This window comes from Chinchilla lanigera, unplaced genomic scaffold (assembly GCF_000276665.1).
Source record: "Chinchilla lanigera isolate Chin_1 unplaced genomic scaffold, ChiLan1.0 scaffold00013, whole genome shotgun sequence".
Classification (NCBI taxonomy): domain Eukaryota; kingdom Metazoa; phylum Chordata; class Mammalia; order Rodentia; family Chinchillidae; genus Chinchilla; species Chinchilla lanigera.
In genome coordinates, this window is record NW_004955414.1 from 19,145,385 (window position 1) to 19,159,593 (window position 14,209).

The window sequence follows — 14,209 nt, forward strand, 5'->3', positions numbered from 1 at the left end:
AAGGCCTGGCAGCCGGCGGAGCCGGGGCCAGGGCCCTTCTCCGGAGTTCTGTCCTCCTTTCACCGGAAGCCTGGCCCTGCGCTGAAGACCAATCTCTTCTAGCCCCCGGCCTCCGGAGGCCCCAGCCTGCCCCCAGAGACACCCCTGGTCCCTCACGACCCGACAGAAACCCTCCCTATCACGGCCGCCTGCCTCAGAGTCCCTATCTGCCCCCACTCCCCAGTTTCTGACCCCCTAGGTGTGCCCGCCCCAGCTTTGGAAACCAAGCCAGGCCACTCTCGTCCTCCCACCCGTAGCCAGCAGAGCGGAGTCCTTTTCACCCGGAGAGCCGGAGACCCTGCTAGCTTCGCTTTCTTTGGAACCGGGATCAAGTAACGCCTGTCCCTAACACAGTGCCCAAACACACGGGTCCCTACGGAGCGACGCGGTGCTCTCCTGGGACTTCGCAGCTGGCTGGATCGCTCCTAACCTTGGTGACCGAGGGTGAGCGTCCGCTGCCCCACCCCCAGCCCACCGACACTGCCCCCACTAGGCGCCAGGGCTCGTTTTCGCCGGGATAATCAGCAGCCGGAGGGGCCCCACCGCCCAGCCTCCCCTCCTGAATCTTCCCGCCCCTAGTACAGAGGGTGGACTTGTTAGCGGCGGAGAGGTGCTGCGGAAACGAATGGGGGATTTCCGTTTTCCTGGTTTTTTTTTTGTCTTTTCTTTGAAAACTTGTAATTTATTGAGGTGATTTTGCTCAACCCAAATAAAACTTAATTTATTGAAGACATAAACGCCAGCAACCCTTGCGTGCCCAGGACAGGGACGGGCTGCTTGCAAGAACCGTGTCTCCTTAGTCGCGATCAGCCAGGGACCCTCCCGCTCCGCACCGGAACGCACTCCCAGCGCAGGCCGTACAGACAAGGAGACAGCGAGAAATAAGCAAACGCACTTTATGGCGAGATCTGTCCCCCGCCCCAACAACATTAAGGCGTTCTCCCTCCCCAAACCCACACGGAAAAGCTTAAATAAACCCCAGCCCGGTCCTTGGGCTCTTCCTTCATTTCCGGACGGATATCCCGGGAGCAGGACTTGGAGGAGGTCCTAAAAGATCCCTTCCCTGTAGTGCAGACCCGAGTAAGGGTAGCAGGAACATCGGTGAAAATGGGAGGCCTAGATATACCCAACTACCCCACATGTACCCCCAGGGCTGGGGAGAGGGGTCAAGACAAAGTCTGCGCCAGTGAGCAACGGTACTTTACTTGTTCACTGCAGCAGGCTACCCACGTCCTCAGCCCCAGGTCTAAAGGATGGGGAGGGAGGGCAGGGTGTCCTATGAGAGCATGCCAAATGACTGGACCGTGGGGATCGCAGATCCCCAATAAATAGAAGTACTACTCCACTCCTTAGAACTTTTCAACAACAGGGCTGCCCTGGGCCTTCCTAGACGGGGAGGGGCTCTGAGTTCAAAGCTTGGTGGAGCTTCCACTGTTATTTGCTGAGGTGCAGGGTGTCCAGAAGGAGGCGCTTGTGAGCCGGATCCTGCACCCCGGCCTCTTCCAGGTCCTCCTCAGTGATGTCACTGTGAGAGATGCAGGAAGATGGGCTCTAGTGGGTGCCGAAGGGCCTGGAGCTCCGCCCCTGAGGCCACCACCCCATCCGCCTCCAGCCTCCCCCCACCTGAGAAACTCCAGATCATCCCAGCCATTGTGCACCAGGCCCTCCTCATAGCGCTCCAAGCCGATGGCCCGCAGCCAGGCACCCATGCCCGCCTCGCCCAGGGCGCCACCAGCCCGCCCGCCCTGCGGGCACGGAGCCTGGGGAAATAGGGCAAGTTAGGTGTTAGGAAGAGCACAGAGCCATTCTACTCATGCCGAGGGACAGGGAGGAAGGCCCAGGGCTGATGCCTGTGTCCCTGCCAGCCCCCCTCTCCCTTGCTCAGCTCAGGGCAGATGCCAAGTGGCAGGCTGAAAGGATACCGTGAGGAAGCACGCTCGGATGCACACACCTCTTCTGCCAAGTCCTCCTGGATGCTCTCTCGGATCCGGGGCGGAGGAAAGCTGAGGGGCCGGCCATAGTCTGAGGGCAGCCCTCGGGGTGGCTGCAACTCCAGCGCGCCCGGGAGGAGCACTGAGCAACTGGGTCCAGGTCCAGGCCCAGCGGGAGCGTAATCCACCTCACTTAGTGTCTTGGCCATCTGCAGCACTGAGCAAGACCGGTCATCCCCACTTGCTACCTCCCCTAGGAAAGTGCTGGCAGATGAAGGACCTGGAGGTAGCGGAGGCCTCGGATGGGCCTTAGGAGGTGGTGGGCCACGAGCCTCACCCCCACTACGGCCCCTGACTGCTGGTACCGACAAGGGATCCAGGCTGGGGGGCAGGAAGATGGCTGAGTCCGGCAGTGGTGGGGGAGGAAAATCTGGAGGGGGCAGTGTGCCCCCAGAGTCCTCATCTGATGAGCTCCCCTCTCCCACACGAGGGGGCCGATGGCGTCCAAGCTGTGGAGCAGGCACTGTGATAGCCACTTTGTTCTTCGTGGCAGGTGGGACAGGCGCCCTGGCAGGCGAAGGAGGCTCCAGGGGCAGCAGCTGGTGTGGCACCCCTTCAAGGACGTAGTAGGCAGGATTATTGAAACTGTTCTTGGGTGGAGGGGGTGCCACCCCTTCTGGCTCAGGAGCCCCCTCTGGCTTCAACCTAGATTTGGGAGGAGGATGACTAAGTTAGGACCCTGACACTCAAGGTGAACACAATGGGTGCAGGGGAGCTGGATGAGTCAGGGGCGAGGGGCTTGGGCCTAGACTTGCATATGATCTTGAACACCACACTCATCCTCTCCCACCCTCGATTTCATTATCTCTAAGGGGGGGGCAGGTGATTGAGGTGGTGCATGCTGATAATCACAGCACCCAGGAGGCAGAAGCAGGAGAATCACCTCAAGTTTGAGGCCAGCCTGGACTACATAGGAAGCTTAAGGTTAGCCTGAACTATACACCAAAACCCTGTCTCAAAAAGCAGACAAACAAAACGTAAATTAAAATAAAGCAGGGGGAATTGAAGGCATAACCTTAACTCCCTTTCATCACTTGACTGGCTTCTGTGATCTTTTATGACTTTGCATAAACCCAAACTTAAATGGGTAAAAACAGAGGTGCCAGAGGTCAGAGCAAGAAAGGCCTCTGGTAAGAGTGACAAGTGAGATTTGGAAAGCTTTCCAAAACATCTGTCAGTCTACTGCAGAATCTTAGTGATCTGAGATGGTTTTATTCAAGCCCAAAGATGAAACCAAGGTGTTACAGTTTGTGTCTAGTGTCCCCTCAGTTTTTTGTTTTTTTTTTCTGGTACCGGGAATCGAACTCACGACCTTGTGCTATATCCCCAGCCCCTCACCTCAGTTTTAGATGGGCTTTTTTGGAGGTGGCTGAATGGAGAGTCTGTGATTGATTCATGGTTCAATGATGGGATTAAGGGTGCTGGGATTAAAGGTGGGTGATTGCTGATCAGTCCACTGACTGGATTGGCACCGCCCTAATCCCAGAGGACTGGGTACAATAAAAGGGACAGAAAGAGGGTTGTCTCACTCTCTCTTGTTGCTTTTGCTGTCTTCCCCCATGATGAATAGTTGTCCCATTAAGAGTCAGTTGATTATGAACTGAAACCTCTACAAACTGTGAGCTAAATAAACCTTTCCTCCCTTAACTTTGGGTACAGGTATTTTGTCTCAGCAATGACAGGAAAGTCACTAAGACACAAGGTGACTGATAACAGCTGAAGATGAGTGAAGAAATACCAGTCGGTACCTAGGGGCTTTTATTTAAGCTTACGCAAAAACCAAACAGCAACAGAAAGTACGCCTGGCTTTCCCAAGGTATGATACACAGAACACCAGTTGCCCAGGACATTAATAGTTACTGTGTGGGAAAGAAGTTTCCTGGTCCATTAGGTTTGGGAAACTAAATTGAACAGAGTTGAAGAGGCTTACTTCCTGTCTACATGCTTGGAGCTTTCGCTAATACTAGTACGCACCAGGAATATCTGAGAAAAGAATCCAGCAACAAGCATTTCCCAAATTCATGTGACCACCAACCCATTCCCAGTGGAGGCTGTTTAGGACAGAGACAACCAAGGAGACCCTGTGCTGAGCCGTAACAGAAGGAGCACACTGGGTGTGCTACATGGAGGGAGCTGCTGTTCTAAAAACCACTTCTATATCCACTTATTAGGGCAGAATTGACAGGAAAGGCTGACCACGCTCCCTTTGACTCAGAGAGCCATACCTGGGGGAGGCCTGACTGGCCACAGCGGCCTAAGGCACAGAGCCACTGCGCATGCAGCCACAGGGTGGCAGGGCATCCAAGCAGACAATCCCCGGGCCGGCCTGGAGAGTCAGGCACACAATGGATAGGCTAGAGGACACTGGTTCCTCCTCTCACCTGGGGGTCAAGGGCTCCTCCCGGGCAGCTGCTCGGGGTGGAGCTGGGGGCCTCCCTGTTGGTGGTGGTTTCTCTGGCTCTTCAAATAACTTGGACAGTGGGCAGGAGGCCTCCACAGAGGCCGGCTTGCGGCTGCCTGACCTGCCAGGGGCACACAGGAGAGATGAAGCGGGGCTGGCCAGAAGCACCCCCTGCCCCCCGACCCTTTCATGGGACCCCCAGTACAGCCCTAGCTCACCTGGACTCGTGGCTGCCTCGGGACACAGAGGGGACTTTGCTCTTTGCTCCTGCCTCATCCTTATCAATGCTGATCCACTCTAGGGGGAAGGGAAAGGAAGAGACTCAGAGTGGACCCAGCATCCTGGATCCCAGAAAGACTCACTGAGCCTGCCAGCCCCCTTCCCAGCCATTCCTCAGAGCAGGCTCGCGCCCAGCCATAGCTATAAACCCTCCAAATATCCTGGGATCGAAACATGCTGCCAGCCTGCGTCCTGCCCTCCTACACCCCACCACGGCACCCCCTCTCACGCTCCACAGACCCATGAAGCCCACCGTAGAGCCGCTCACGGGTGCCCACGCGCTCGGTGGGCACCCGCACCTTCATGGAGCCGCGGATGTTGCCTGTCTCCTCGCCGCGGTGGGACAGGAAGGTCAGGAACTGCTGGGCCGTGCTGCCAATCATGGATTTGAGGGCAACCACACACTCTCCTGAGGGGCAAATGAGTCAGACAGGGAATTGCCATACTTCCCTAGGGCACTCCCTGCCTGGTTTCTTGTACCCCCTCAACACCCCCTTCCTCTCACCATAGGATTCATAGCCATCCATGGACTTGACTGTGAGCAGGAGGTGCTGGTCCTGCAGGTACTCAATGTCAGCCAGAATTGGCTTGAGCTGTGGAGCAGAGAGGCCCAGTGAGGAATGAAGCCCTTGAGAGTCCTTCCAAATGCTGCCCAACACTATTTCACCCCCTGCCCTTCGACTCATCATTGCTCATTTGCACTCAGCTCTAAAGCAAAGTTCCCAGATCCTTAATGTAGAAGACACACCCTAGTGTGGGCCTTTCCTAGCACTTAACATCACTGTAATTAATTTTCTGCATCCTCAATGGCCAATACAGGTCCTGACAGTCCCGCTCAAGAAGTATTTACTGAACAAGTCAATAAGCAAACTGTGGGGCTGGGGATTTAGCTCAGCGACAAAAGCGCTTGCCTGGCAAGCGCAAGGTCGTGAGTTCGGTTCCTGGTACCGGAGAAAAACAAAACAAACAAATAAGCAAACTGCAACTTGGCTCCACACCTCTTAATGCAAATATCCTGATCCTCAGACCCAGACACACACACACACACACACACACACACACACACACACACACACGGGCCCTGCCAGCTCTGTACGTCCTCCTGCCAACCCAGACTTCCCAGAGTGCTCTGCCTCTCTCTCTGCATGTTAAGCGTGGCCCCTGCCTGCAGCCTCACCGTGGGCAGCTGGCGTGAGGACCACTGCACTTTGAGGAAGTTGATGTTGTCACTGCTCTGGGCATCATTTTCGAAGCTCTTCTTATACTCTGTGGTGGGGGTGGGGAAAACCCAACTGAGAACCACTTCCCAGCTCTCCTTCCTCCCCAGTTGGGGGCTGACTACTTTGGGCTGCCTCCGGCCTCCCACCCTCCTTGTCCCACCCTCAGCCCAGCGCCCCGCCTCTGACCCTCCAGGCAAGTGGAATAAAACTCAATGAAGAACTTGGTGCGGCTGGCTGTCTTCACAATGGCTTCAATGCTCTCAAACTCAATGTAGGCCTGGTCTGAAGTCTTCGAGAGCCCTGAAGGGTAAGGGAAGCATTGCAGACAGCAGCACTGAGAGGGCTTAAGAGAACCCAGAAGGAATGAGACAGAAAGGCTGAGCCCTGGGACAAGAAATCAGGGGCCCTGGCAGAGGAGAAGGGAGGGCCAAGAGGAGAATCCCAATCCTAAGCCACCAATATCCCGAAGTGCAGACCCTGGAAAGGGCAAGGATGAAAGGCCTGAGTCAGAGAGGGCTGGGGGCCAGAATGCCCCTAGACTTGCCCACCCACTATGCCACAGCTCCAGGCATACTCGAGGGCACACATGTAGATCCGGGCAGATAGGGACATTGATATATTCAAATTCGTGCACACAGACATACATAGCCTCAGGTCTCTCACGACAATTTAAGTGCACAGACACCCTCGCACACTGCATATTCTGAAATACTCACATGTTCATGTAACACACACACACATATACACTGTGTATAACTAAACCTATGCACATCCCTAGGCCACCACTGGTGCCCACCCAGGTATTTGCCAACATCTCAACCACATTCCAAGTAATTACCTTTCTTGGAGATGAACTGAGAGGTAACTCCAACCTCAAAAGTCCCGAACACAGGGGAATGGTCACTGGTGACGATGTCATCAGTACAACCTGGGCAAGGGGACAGGTTTGAGTGTTCAGGGGACATTTCCTTACTTTCTGCTCCCCCTCCCCAAGCTACGGTGGAGTGAGAACAGTGACCACCCATGATCTCCCATCACCCTGTTCGGGAGGCTCTGACCATAGGAGTTGCAGATGATGTGGGTTTCAGGGTAGGATTTCCACAGAATCCGGTCACACCATGAGGGCACGTTGGTCCGGACCTGAAGCAGGGGATGGCAGCACAGCCTGAGCTGACAGCTGCGAGTTCTTAGCATGAGCCTCCCACAAGCTAATACGGCCCACACTTCCACACCTAGCACCCATCTCCCTCCTTGGAGCCCCACAATACTCAGAAGGCTTCAGGGAGGCCACATTAGACAGAGTGTAACTCCTGACACCATGCACACAGTCCTGATTCACTGCAAGGATCGCCCAAAGCCCACTCTATTTTTCTTAACTCACCCCAGTTGGCTTCTGTTTGTGCCAGGCATATGTGTCCCGGGAACCCCGCTCATAGCGGTAGGTAGGTGGGAAGGAGATTTCCTCCTCACCTAAGCAGAGCAGAGGACAGGGGAAGTTCAGCATTCCAAAGATCCAGGAACACTTCAAGCCTCCAGGGCTCCCAGGAGCCACATGCTCCTACTCACTGAATCTAAGGAAGACCTTGTGCTTCTCCCGCTCCAAGTTGAGCTGGTCCACCCTGAGCAGGGGTTCAAACTCTTTCCTGCTGATGTAGTTCAGGATCTCCTGGGGTGGGGGATGCAGATGCTAGAGGCTTACCTTCTGAGGACAGTGGGGGTAACACAACAGCCCTTTGAGCCCCTAGCCTTTCAACGGCCACCCACAGGGCTCTGCACGTACCTGGATATCCATGTCTAGACGGTAGTTGAGGTCCCCAAACCAGAAGAGGTGAGTAAAACGCAGAGAGATGTCAAAGGCACTGAGCTGCCTGTCACCCAGTGAGAGCTGCCGCAGGATGTCCAGATAGTTCTGATTGCGCCTACAGGGAGGCAGGTCTCCGGGGTCAGGAGTGAGGAACAGGCATAAAGGTAAGAAGTGTCACGGGTCAGGGACGCAATAGGGATCAGGGTCCCTGGGGGAAGTGGGACAAGTCAGGAACAAGGTCAGGGTTAGGAGCAGACAGAGAGGTCTTGAGCTGGGATAAAGCAAGGGAAAGGCTCTCTGGGGACAGCTATATAGGGGGTTAATGACTGAAATATGGGATTGGGGGAGATCGAAGGCGAAGTGAGGGGAAGGGACAAGGAGACCACTGGGAAGGTGGCCCTCACCGGGCGATCTTCTCATTTCCCGAAGTGAGGTGGCAATTCACAAAGCCAAATGAGGTGCCATTGAACATGAATGAGACACCCACAGCTCCCTTGTTCCCTGTCAGGGCAAGCAAAAGAAGAAGGTCTGTGTCACCCACAGAGAGCTCCCAACTCTTCCCTCTGCCCCACAAAGAAGCAGTAAGTTGCCGGGCGTGGTGGCACACGCCTGTAACCCCAGCACTCAGGAGGCTGAGGCAGGAGGATCATTGTGAGTTCGAGACCAGCCTGGGCTACAGAGTGAGCTCAGAGTGAGTTCAAGGCCATCTTGAGCTGCACAGTGAGACCCTGTCTCAAAAAGACAAAAAAAAAGCAGTAAGTGCATCCTTCCTACCCAATACTATGAGGCAAGCAGGCCTCTGCACGCACACTCACACCTGCCCGGGGTCTCCAGGGCACAAGTAGTCATCTGGATGCCCTAAGTCTATCTGTCTTGTGTGAGCAGAGCCCCTGGAGATGGGGGGGGGGGGGAGAATCCCAAGGGTGCGGATTCTGAGTACTCTATCCTGCAGGAGCCCTGGACTGCAAATCAAGAGACCTGAGCACTATGCCTGGCTCCTCTACCTATTTGCTATGTGGACTTTGGACATGTCACTCAACCACTCTGGGTACGAGTTTTATTATCTATGACATGGGGATAATTATTCTGGCTTTGCCTTCCTGTAGAGCTGGAAGAAATTTAGAATATGAATATGCTTTATATACTTCAAAGTACCCTATACATGGGAAAGCTGAGACCACCCAAAGGGGAGACCCTGGGTTGAAGGAGGCAGAAGGCATGGGTAGAAAGATCCCACCTCCCTCTGGAGCCCGCCTGCCCTGCTTACCCAGGGTGTTGGCGATGCCAGTCTTCACGCTGGATGTACTGACGTGGCTGATACGGTTCTCATGCTCTGGCTTGACCAGCACAGCTACTTTGATGTTCCACAGTGACTGCATGGCAATCTGGGTAGAGGAGGTGGGGTCACTCTTGCCCTGGGCTGGGGTCCCTGTCCACTTCCCCAGCCCTTCCTCTAGACCGTTTTGTCAGTACAGGTTAGAAGTCTTGTCCTGACGGACCAGAGAGAAACAGGCCCTTCTGGGGCAAGCTCCCAAAGCATGTGCCCAGGGACCAGTCAAGCTGCACTCCCCAGGGTACATCCATAAAGTGACAAAAGGGGACTGGATGAAGTGCACCCCCCTCACCGGGCGGTAATCCAAATCCGTAAGCTCCTTGAGGCCCCCTCGAAGCAGGTCCAGCCACTCCCGGTCACCCACAGAGTTCTCCTGGGTCCCGAAAACATAGATGTCATGGGGTATAGTTACTGTGACCTCATCCAGAGTCTTCCCCAGACCTTTGGATGTGAACCAAGATGTGGAGTTTTTCGGAGGTGGTACACTTCCTGGGGGTGGGAGGAATGGAGAGGTCAGGCCCCTGCCCTGGGACCATCCTCCCATCCCACCACAGCCCCTGCCTGGGCCTGACCCATGTTCCAGGTGCCAATGAAGACCGAGATCATGTCAGGCTCGTCCTGCTTGGAGTGCTTGTTCTTCATGAGCTGCAGCAGCTGGCAGAAGGCCTCCCGCTTCTGAGGAGGAGAGCAGCCAGTCAGAGGCAGGTAGGCAGCCAGACACACCACCCCCAACTTCCACAGAGATACCCTGTTAGATGGCAGTACCGTGAGCAGAGGGTCATTCCTATCTGGATCCCCACTGTGCATCCACTGCTCAAGCATGTAACAGGTGCTCAGTGAATGAGTGCCTGAATCCAGCCTCAGGCCACCCATGCTCAATATCCTCTTGACCCTGTCAGGCTCTCCCCCTTCAGGAGGCATGATATGCCCGCACCATGGGTTCTCTCTCCTCTCACCCAGTTGGAAACCCCTAGCAGGGACCCAGCAATCCCCAGTCAGGCCCAGCCTGCTGCTCACCCGGGCACTGACGAAGATGAAGTCCTTGCGCTGCGTCCGGTCCTTCTCCTTTTCAAACACAACTCCCAGCTTGTTCTGTACACGCTGGGACTTAATGAGCTGCCGGACTAGAGGATGCAGGACGGGTCACACAAGTCTGGGCCCTCAGGCCTCGCCTGCCCCCACCCAGGTCTGCCCCTGGCTCACTGCGGTCATGCGTGAAGGTTGTCCAGTCCTCCTGGGAGTCCCGCTGTCTCCGCAGCAGCACCAGCCGCCCACCCTCCACATCCACGCTCAATGTGAACTTCTGGGACTTCCCAATCTTTGTTAGATCGCCCAAGGTCACATCTAGCTTCACCTGCACAACAGGAGGTGGACAGGCTGCTGACAAGACTGCCAGACAGGCAGCACCCCCTTCACCTCCAACTGTCCTCTGCCCAGTAAGGCCCTCTGGCCATGTACCTCAAAGGCCTGCACAGGGATGGTCTTGGCCTTCCGTGTGGATGGCTGCAGTGGCGCCGGGGGTGCTGTGGAGCTCATGTCCTGTAGCGCTTTCAGGGCCTGGCCAAGGGCAGGACAAGGTCAGGCGACACACTGACAGGAGGGGACAGCTGATGCTGGTGTCAGTGCTAAACTGGAGGTGCAGGGCTAAGATCAGGACTAGGCCAAGGGGAGTGGTCAATGACTGGAAGATCAAGCGCCAGACAGGGGGTCCCAGTCTACCTTCTTCTGGATCCCTGAAAGGAAGTCCTTCAGCACCGACAGCTTCAGCACCAGGCTCTCCAGTTCTTGCTCCCCCGTCTGTGGTGGGCTCTGAGGGGAGGGAATAAGGCTTGCACATGAGACCCCTAGGCAGATGCCCCCAGTCAGGCCCAGAACACAAGCCCACATCCCAAACTCCTCTCTAGGTCCTACCTGCTGCTGCAAAAGGCGGGTCACCATGGGCGAGCTCTGCTGGTCAAACACCTTGGACAGGATCTCTAGGCCTGACAGTACCTTGTCCACCTCACTGAGGGAGACAGCAGGTCAGAACTGCCCACCCAGCATCAGTCCAGGGAAGGGGACTGAGCAAAGTGCTTCTACCTTTAGCATAATGACACCAGGGCACACGAGAAGAGGTCAGGAAACAGTGGCTAGGTCACTGTTCAGGGCCAGAGGCCAGAGTGACCTGGAGTCACAGGTCAGTTACCTGTGCAGCCTCCTGCATGAGGTGACGAGGGTCCGGGTGAGGTGGGGTAGGTTGCTGGCTCCGCCCCGCACGGCCTCTAGGTCCAGCCCATAGCTGCCCTTCAGATACTCATGCGAGACGGTGCTCAACCCATTGGGAGCGCTTTGGGAAGGGGTTAAGAGTTACTGGAGGTCCTGTTGACCCTGTCCCAGCACCCCAACCCATTCCTAGTGTGTGTGAGGTCTCCCAACCGCTGACAGGGAAACAGTTCTCAGAAGAGAAAGGCGCTTTCTACTCAGCAGAGAGGGTTAGGTGGTCTCACCTGTCAGCAGCTGGAGTTGCGGGAGTCTCAGGGGGCTGCAGGGGACTGCTGGGCCCCATGGGGGCTGAAATGCTAGTGGAGCCGGAGCGTGGGGGCAGCGGGGGCTTCTCATCCTCCCCATCTGTGGATAAGGGTCAATGGGGCAGTAGTTTGGGCCTCAGTCCCTCAGTGGTATGAGGCAGGGAAAAACACCAGAGCTATCAGAGACGTCCGTGGAGAGGTGGGTAAAGGGCAGGAGCAATATAAGTAAGGGAAAGAGGGGCTTAGGATGGGGAGTAGCAGGCAGAGTGGCAGTGGGAGACCCAGGCATGGACAGGATCCCCACACTGCTCAATGGACAGCACCTGAGGCATCCCGGTCATCAGGCGGATCCGGCTCTCTCTCGCCCTCTACAGGCAGCAGCAGGGCACACACTAGGCCCTGGTTGGGCTGGGCATACAGGCCAATGAGCTCACCCAGGGTCTGGAAGCGGCGCACTGGCACACCCTGTGAGGTCTGCAGGGATGGGAGGCAGGGTCAGCAGGTCCCCAAGCCACTGGCTCAGTCAAGGGACTCAGGGGTTCAAACTCCTACCTGCACAGCCAGGAAGTCTTCCCCATCAGGCAGAATGCGGTATGTGTGCACATGCTTCTGATACCTGACGATAAGGCAGGGGCAGAACCCGTCACTCCACGTTGGTCTGATCTCCAAAATGCATCCTATTCCTGCTACCAGGTTCGGCTCTCCAGCCCACTCAGCTTGGATTCCCTAAAACCTCTTTGCCCAAGCTGCACAGGATCAGTGATGGGGCCACCAACTTCTACCCTCCTAGTGCTGCCCAAGAGTGCAGGAATGACCCTCCCCCAGCCCTACACAGACTCCACACCCACCGCAGGGCTGCAGGGCCAGGGAAACTTTAGGGCCAGGGAAGCAACAGGCAGCTCTTTTGTGGCCTCCACAGCTGTCCAAACAGCCCCTCTGGGCTGTGGTACCAGTCTGGGCCCCCCGCCAGAGTAAGAGTCCTCAGAAGCTTGGTTAGCCTGTTTGCGTGCATGGCAATGTGCTAACACACGTGTGAGACTCTGTCTGTGTTTATGTTGGTGTCTGGCTCTGCTGGTGTTGGCTGAGTCTGAGGCAGTCTTGCTGGTGAGTGTGGGGTATCACCCTACATCTTACCCCCAACCCCAGACACCAGGAAATTGGCATGACCCAAAGGCCTTCTATGGGAGACCCAGCTTCTAGGAATCCCAAGCTGAGGAGGGGCAAGAAGGGTGTTGACAGATGGCAGCAGCAGCTGAGCAGGTGACAGCTGAGCCAGGCACACTCAGTGGGGGATGGAAGGCTTTCTGCCTCCATACCTCAAAAGGCCCCAGGGCCTGTACATATGCTGGGCAGGAAGTGGGTGCTGGCCCCAGAGGGGGCAAAATACCACAAGGCCATCCTCTTCCCACATGTTAGCTGTCAGGAGCTCTCCTGGCTGTTTGTGCTGGGTATGTTATAGACTATGGGTCAATGTTGTAATAATAACAGCACCCATTCACCAAACCCCAGTTCTATGATGGGCTAGGTACTCAGTGTCCTACTGATCTAATCTAATTCTCATATTCTGAAGCATATATTATCATCCCCCATAGTCCAAATAGAGAAACTGAGGCCCAAAAAAGAAATGTGATTTGCTCAAGGTCACCGAGCAAGCAAAAGGCAGAGCTGGGATTTAAAACCAGGACAGATGCCAGGGCCCATACCCTGGGCTTCTCGTCAGACTGCCTGTGTCCTTCAGGGTAGAGCTGTGTCTTGAGTGTTACTGTGAATATGCGGTGTGTATATAGGTAAGCAAGTATGTATTTGTTTGGGAAATATAAGACTCCGTCCACATTTTGTCCCTACCTCAGGTTTCTGGGATACAGGGGCAGGTACAGTCAGCTAGCAAAACCAAACACCTACCTGCCCTCCCCACATCTACCCAAACAGACCTCTCAAACCATCCATGTCTTCCCCTGGCAATGAGACCAGGATTCTCCCCTTAATGGGACAATAATACTCCTCAACCACACACAGGCCCCAGCTGTCCCCCCACCATGCAACAGCTGACCCAGCAACTGCCTCCATCCCCTCCTAATTAGGGGATGTGTCTCACAGGGGGCTGGCAGGTAGGCCTCCTAGGATATTCACAGGCCTGTGATGGCCTCTTGAGTCTCACTGCACTGAGCCCCAGACTTGGAGTAAAAGCTTAGACTTACAGGAGGACCCACTCTTCACCAGATGAAAGGCCTAGCCAGACCTTCTCCGTCTCTGCACTACTGACATTTTGGATTACAAAATCCCCTGGGGAGGCCGGGCCTGGTGGCACACGCTTGTAATCCCAGCACTCAGGAGGCTGAGATAGGCTAGTTCAAAACCAGCCTTGGCTACAAAGTGAGCTCCAGGCCAGCCTGAACTGAATAGCAAGATACTGTCTCAAAAAGAAAATAAAAATCCTTGGGGGGAACTATCTTGGGTACTGTTGGCACTTGGGTGCTCTGGCTTCTCAACCATCTACATGCCAGAGGCACCACCTCAGTTGTGATAACCAAAACTGCCTCCCCTGGTTTAAGCCAAGAGAACCTGCAAGAGTGTCAGGAAAACTCAAAGTTAAGAAGGAACAAGAGGGGCTAGGGGTGTAGCTCAGCGGCACAGC

General features: G+C 55.5%; 2 protein-coding genes across 3 annotated transcripts in view; one reads left to right on the plus strand and one right to left on the minus strand.

The window, feature by feature from the left end:
- Positions 1-102, plus strand: part of Phox2a (paired-like homeobox 2a) — a 3,898-nt gene extending 3,796 nt beyond the window's left edge. The window contains exon 4 of the mRNA XM_005380455.2: positions 4-102. Coding sequence (XP_005380512.1) covers positions 4-102 — 99 coding nt within the window. The remainder of the gene's footprint in view (positions 1-3) is intronic.
- Positions 103-919: 817 nt separating this feature from the next.
- Positions 920-14,209, minus strand: part of Inppl1 (inositol polyphosphate phosphatase-like 1) — a gene marked incomplete at its 5' end in the record, with an annotated part of 17,620 nt that continues 4,330 nt past the window's right edge. Inside the window, 27 exon segments of one of the 2 annotated variants that reach the window (XM_005379991.2) lie at positions 920-1,564; positions 1,663-1,799; positions 1,991-2,675; positions 4,412-4,552; positions 4,650-4,728; positions 4,964-5,119; positions 5,216-5,303; positions 5,888-5,976; positions 6,117-6,230; positions 6,769-6,858; positions 6,989-7,070; positions 7,312-7,400; positions 7,497-7,596; positions 7,711-7,849; positions 8,139-8,235; positions 9,002-9,119; positions 9,360-9,556; positions 9,640-9,742; positions 10,085-10,191; positions 10,271-10,421; positions 10,526-10,624; positions 10,787-10,876; positions 10,979-11,072; positions 11,253-11,393; positions 11,554-11,674; positions 11,898-12,048; positions 12,127-12,190. In XM_005379991.2, the coding sequence (XP_005380048.2) occupies positions 1,474-1,564; positions 1,663-1,799; positions 1,991-2,675; positions 4,412-4,552; positions 4,650-4,728; positions 4,964-5,119; positions 5,216-5,303; positions 5,888-5,976; positions 6,117-6,230; positions 6,769-6,858; positions 6,989-7,070; positions 7,312-7,400; positions 7,497-7,596; positions 7,711-7,849; positions 8,139-8,235; positions 9,002-9,119; positions 9,360-9,556; positions 9,640-9,742; positions 10,085-10,191; positions 10,271-10,421; positions 10,526-10,624; positions 10,787-10,876; positions 10,979-11,072; positions 11,253-11,393; positions 11,554-11,674; positions 11,898-12,048; positions 12,127-12,190 (3,613 nt within the window). 2 annotated transcript variants of the gene reach the window in all.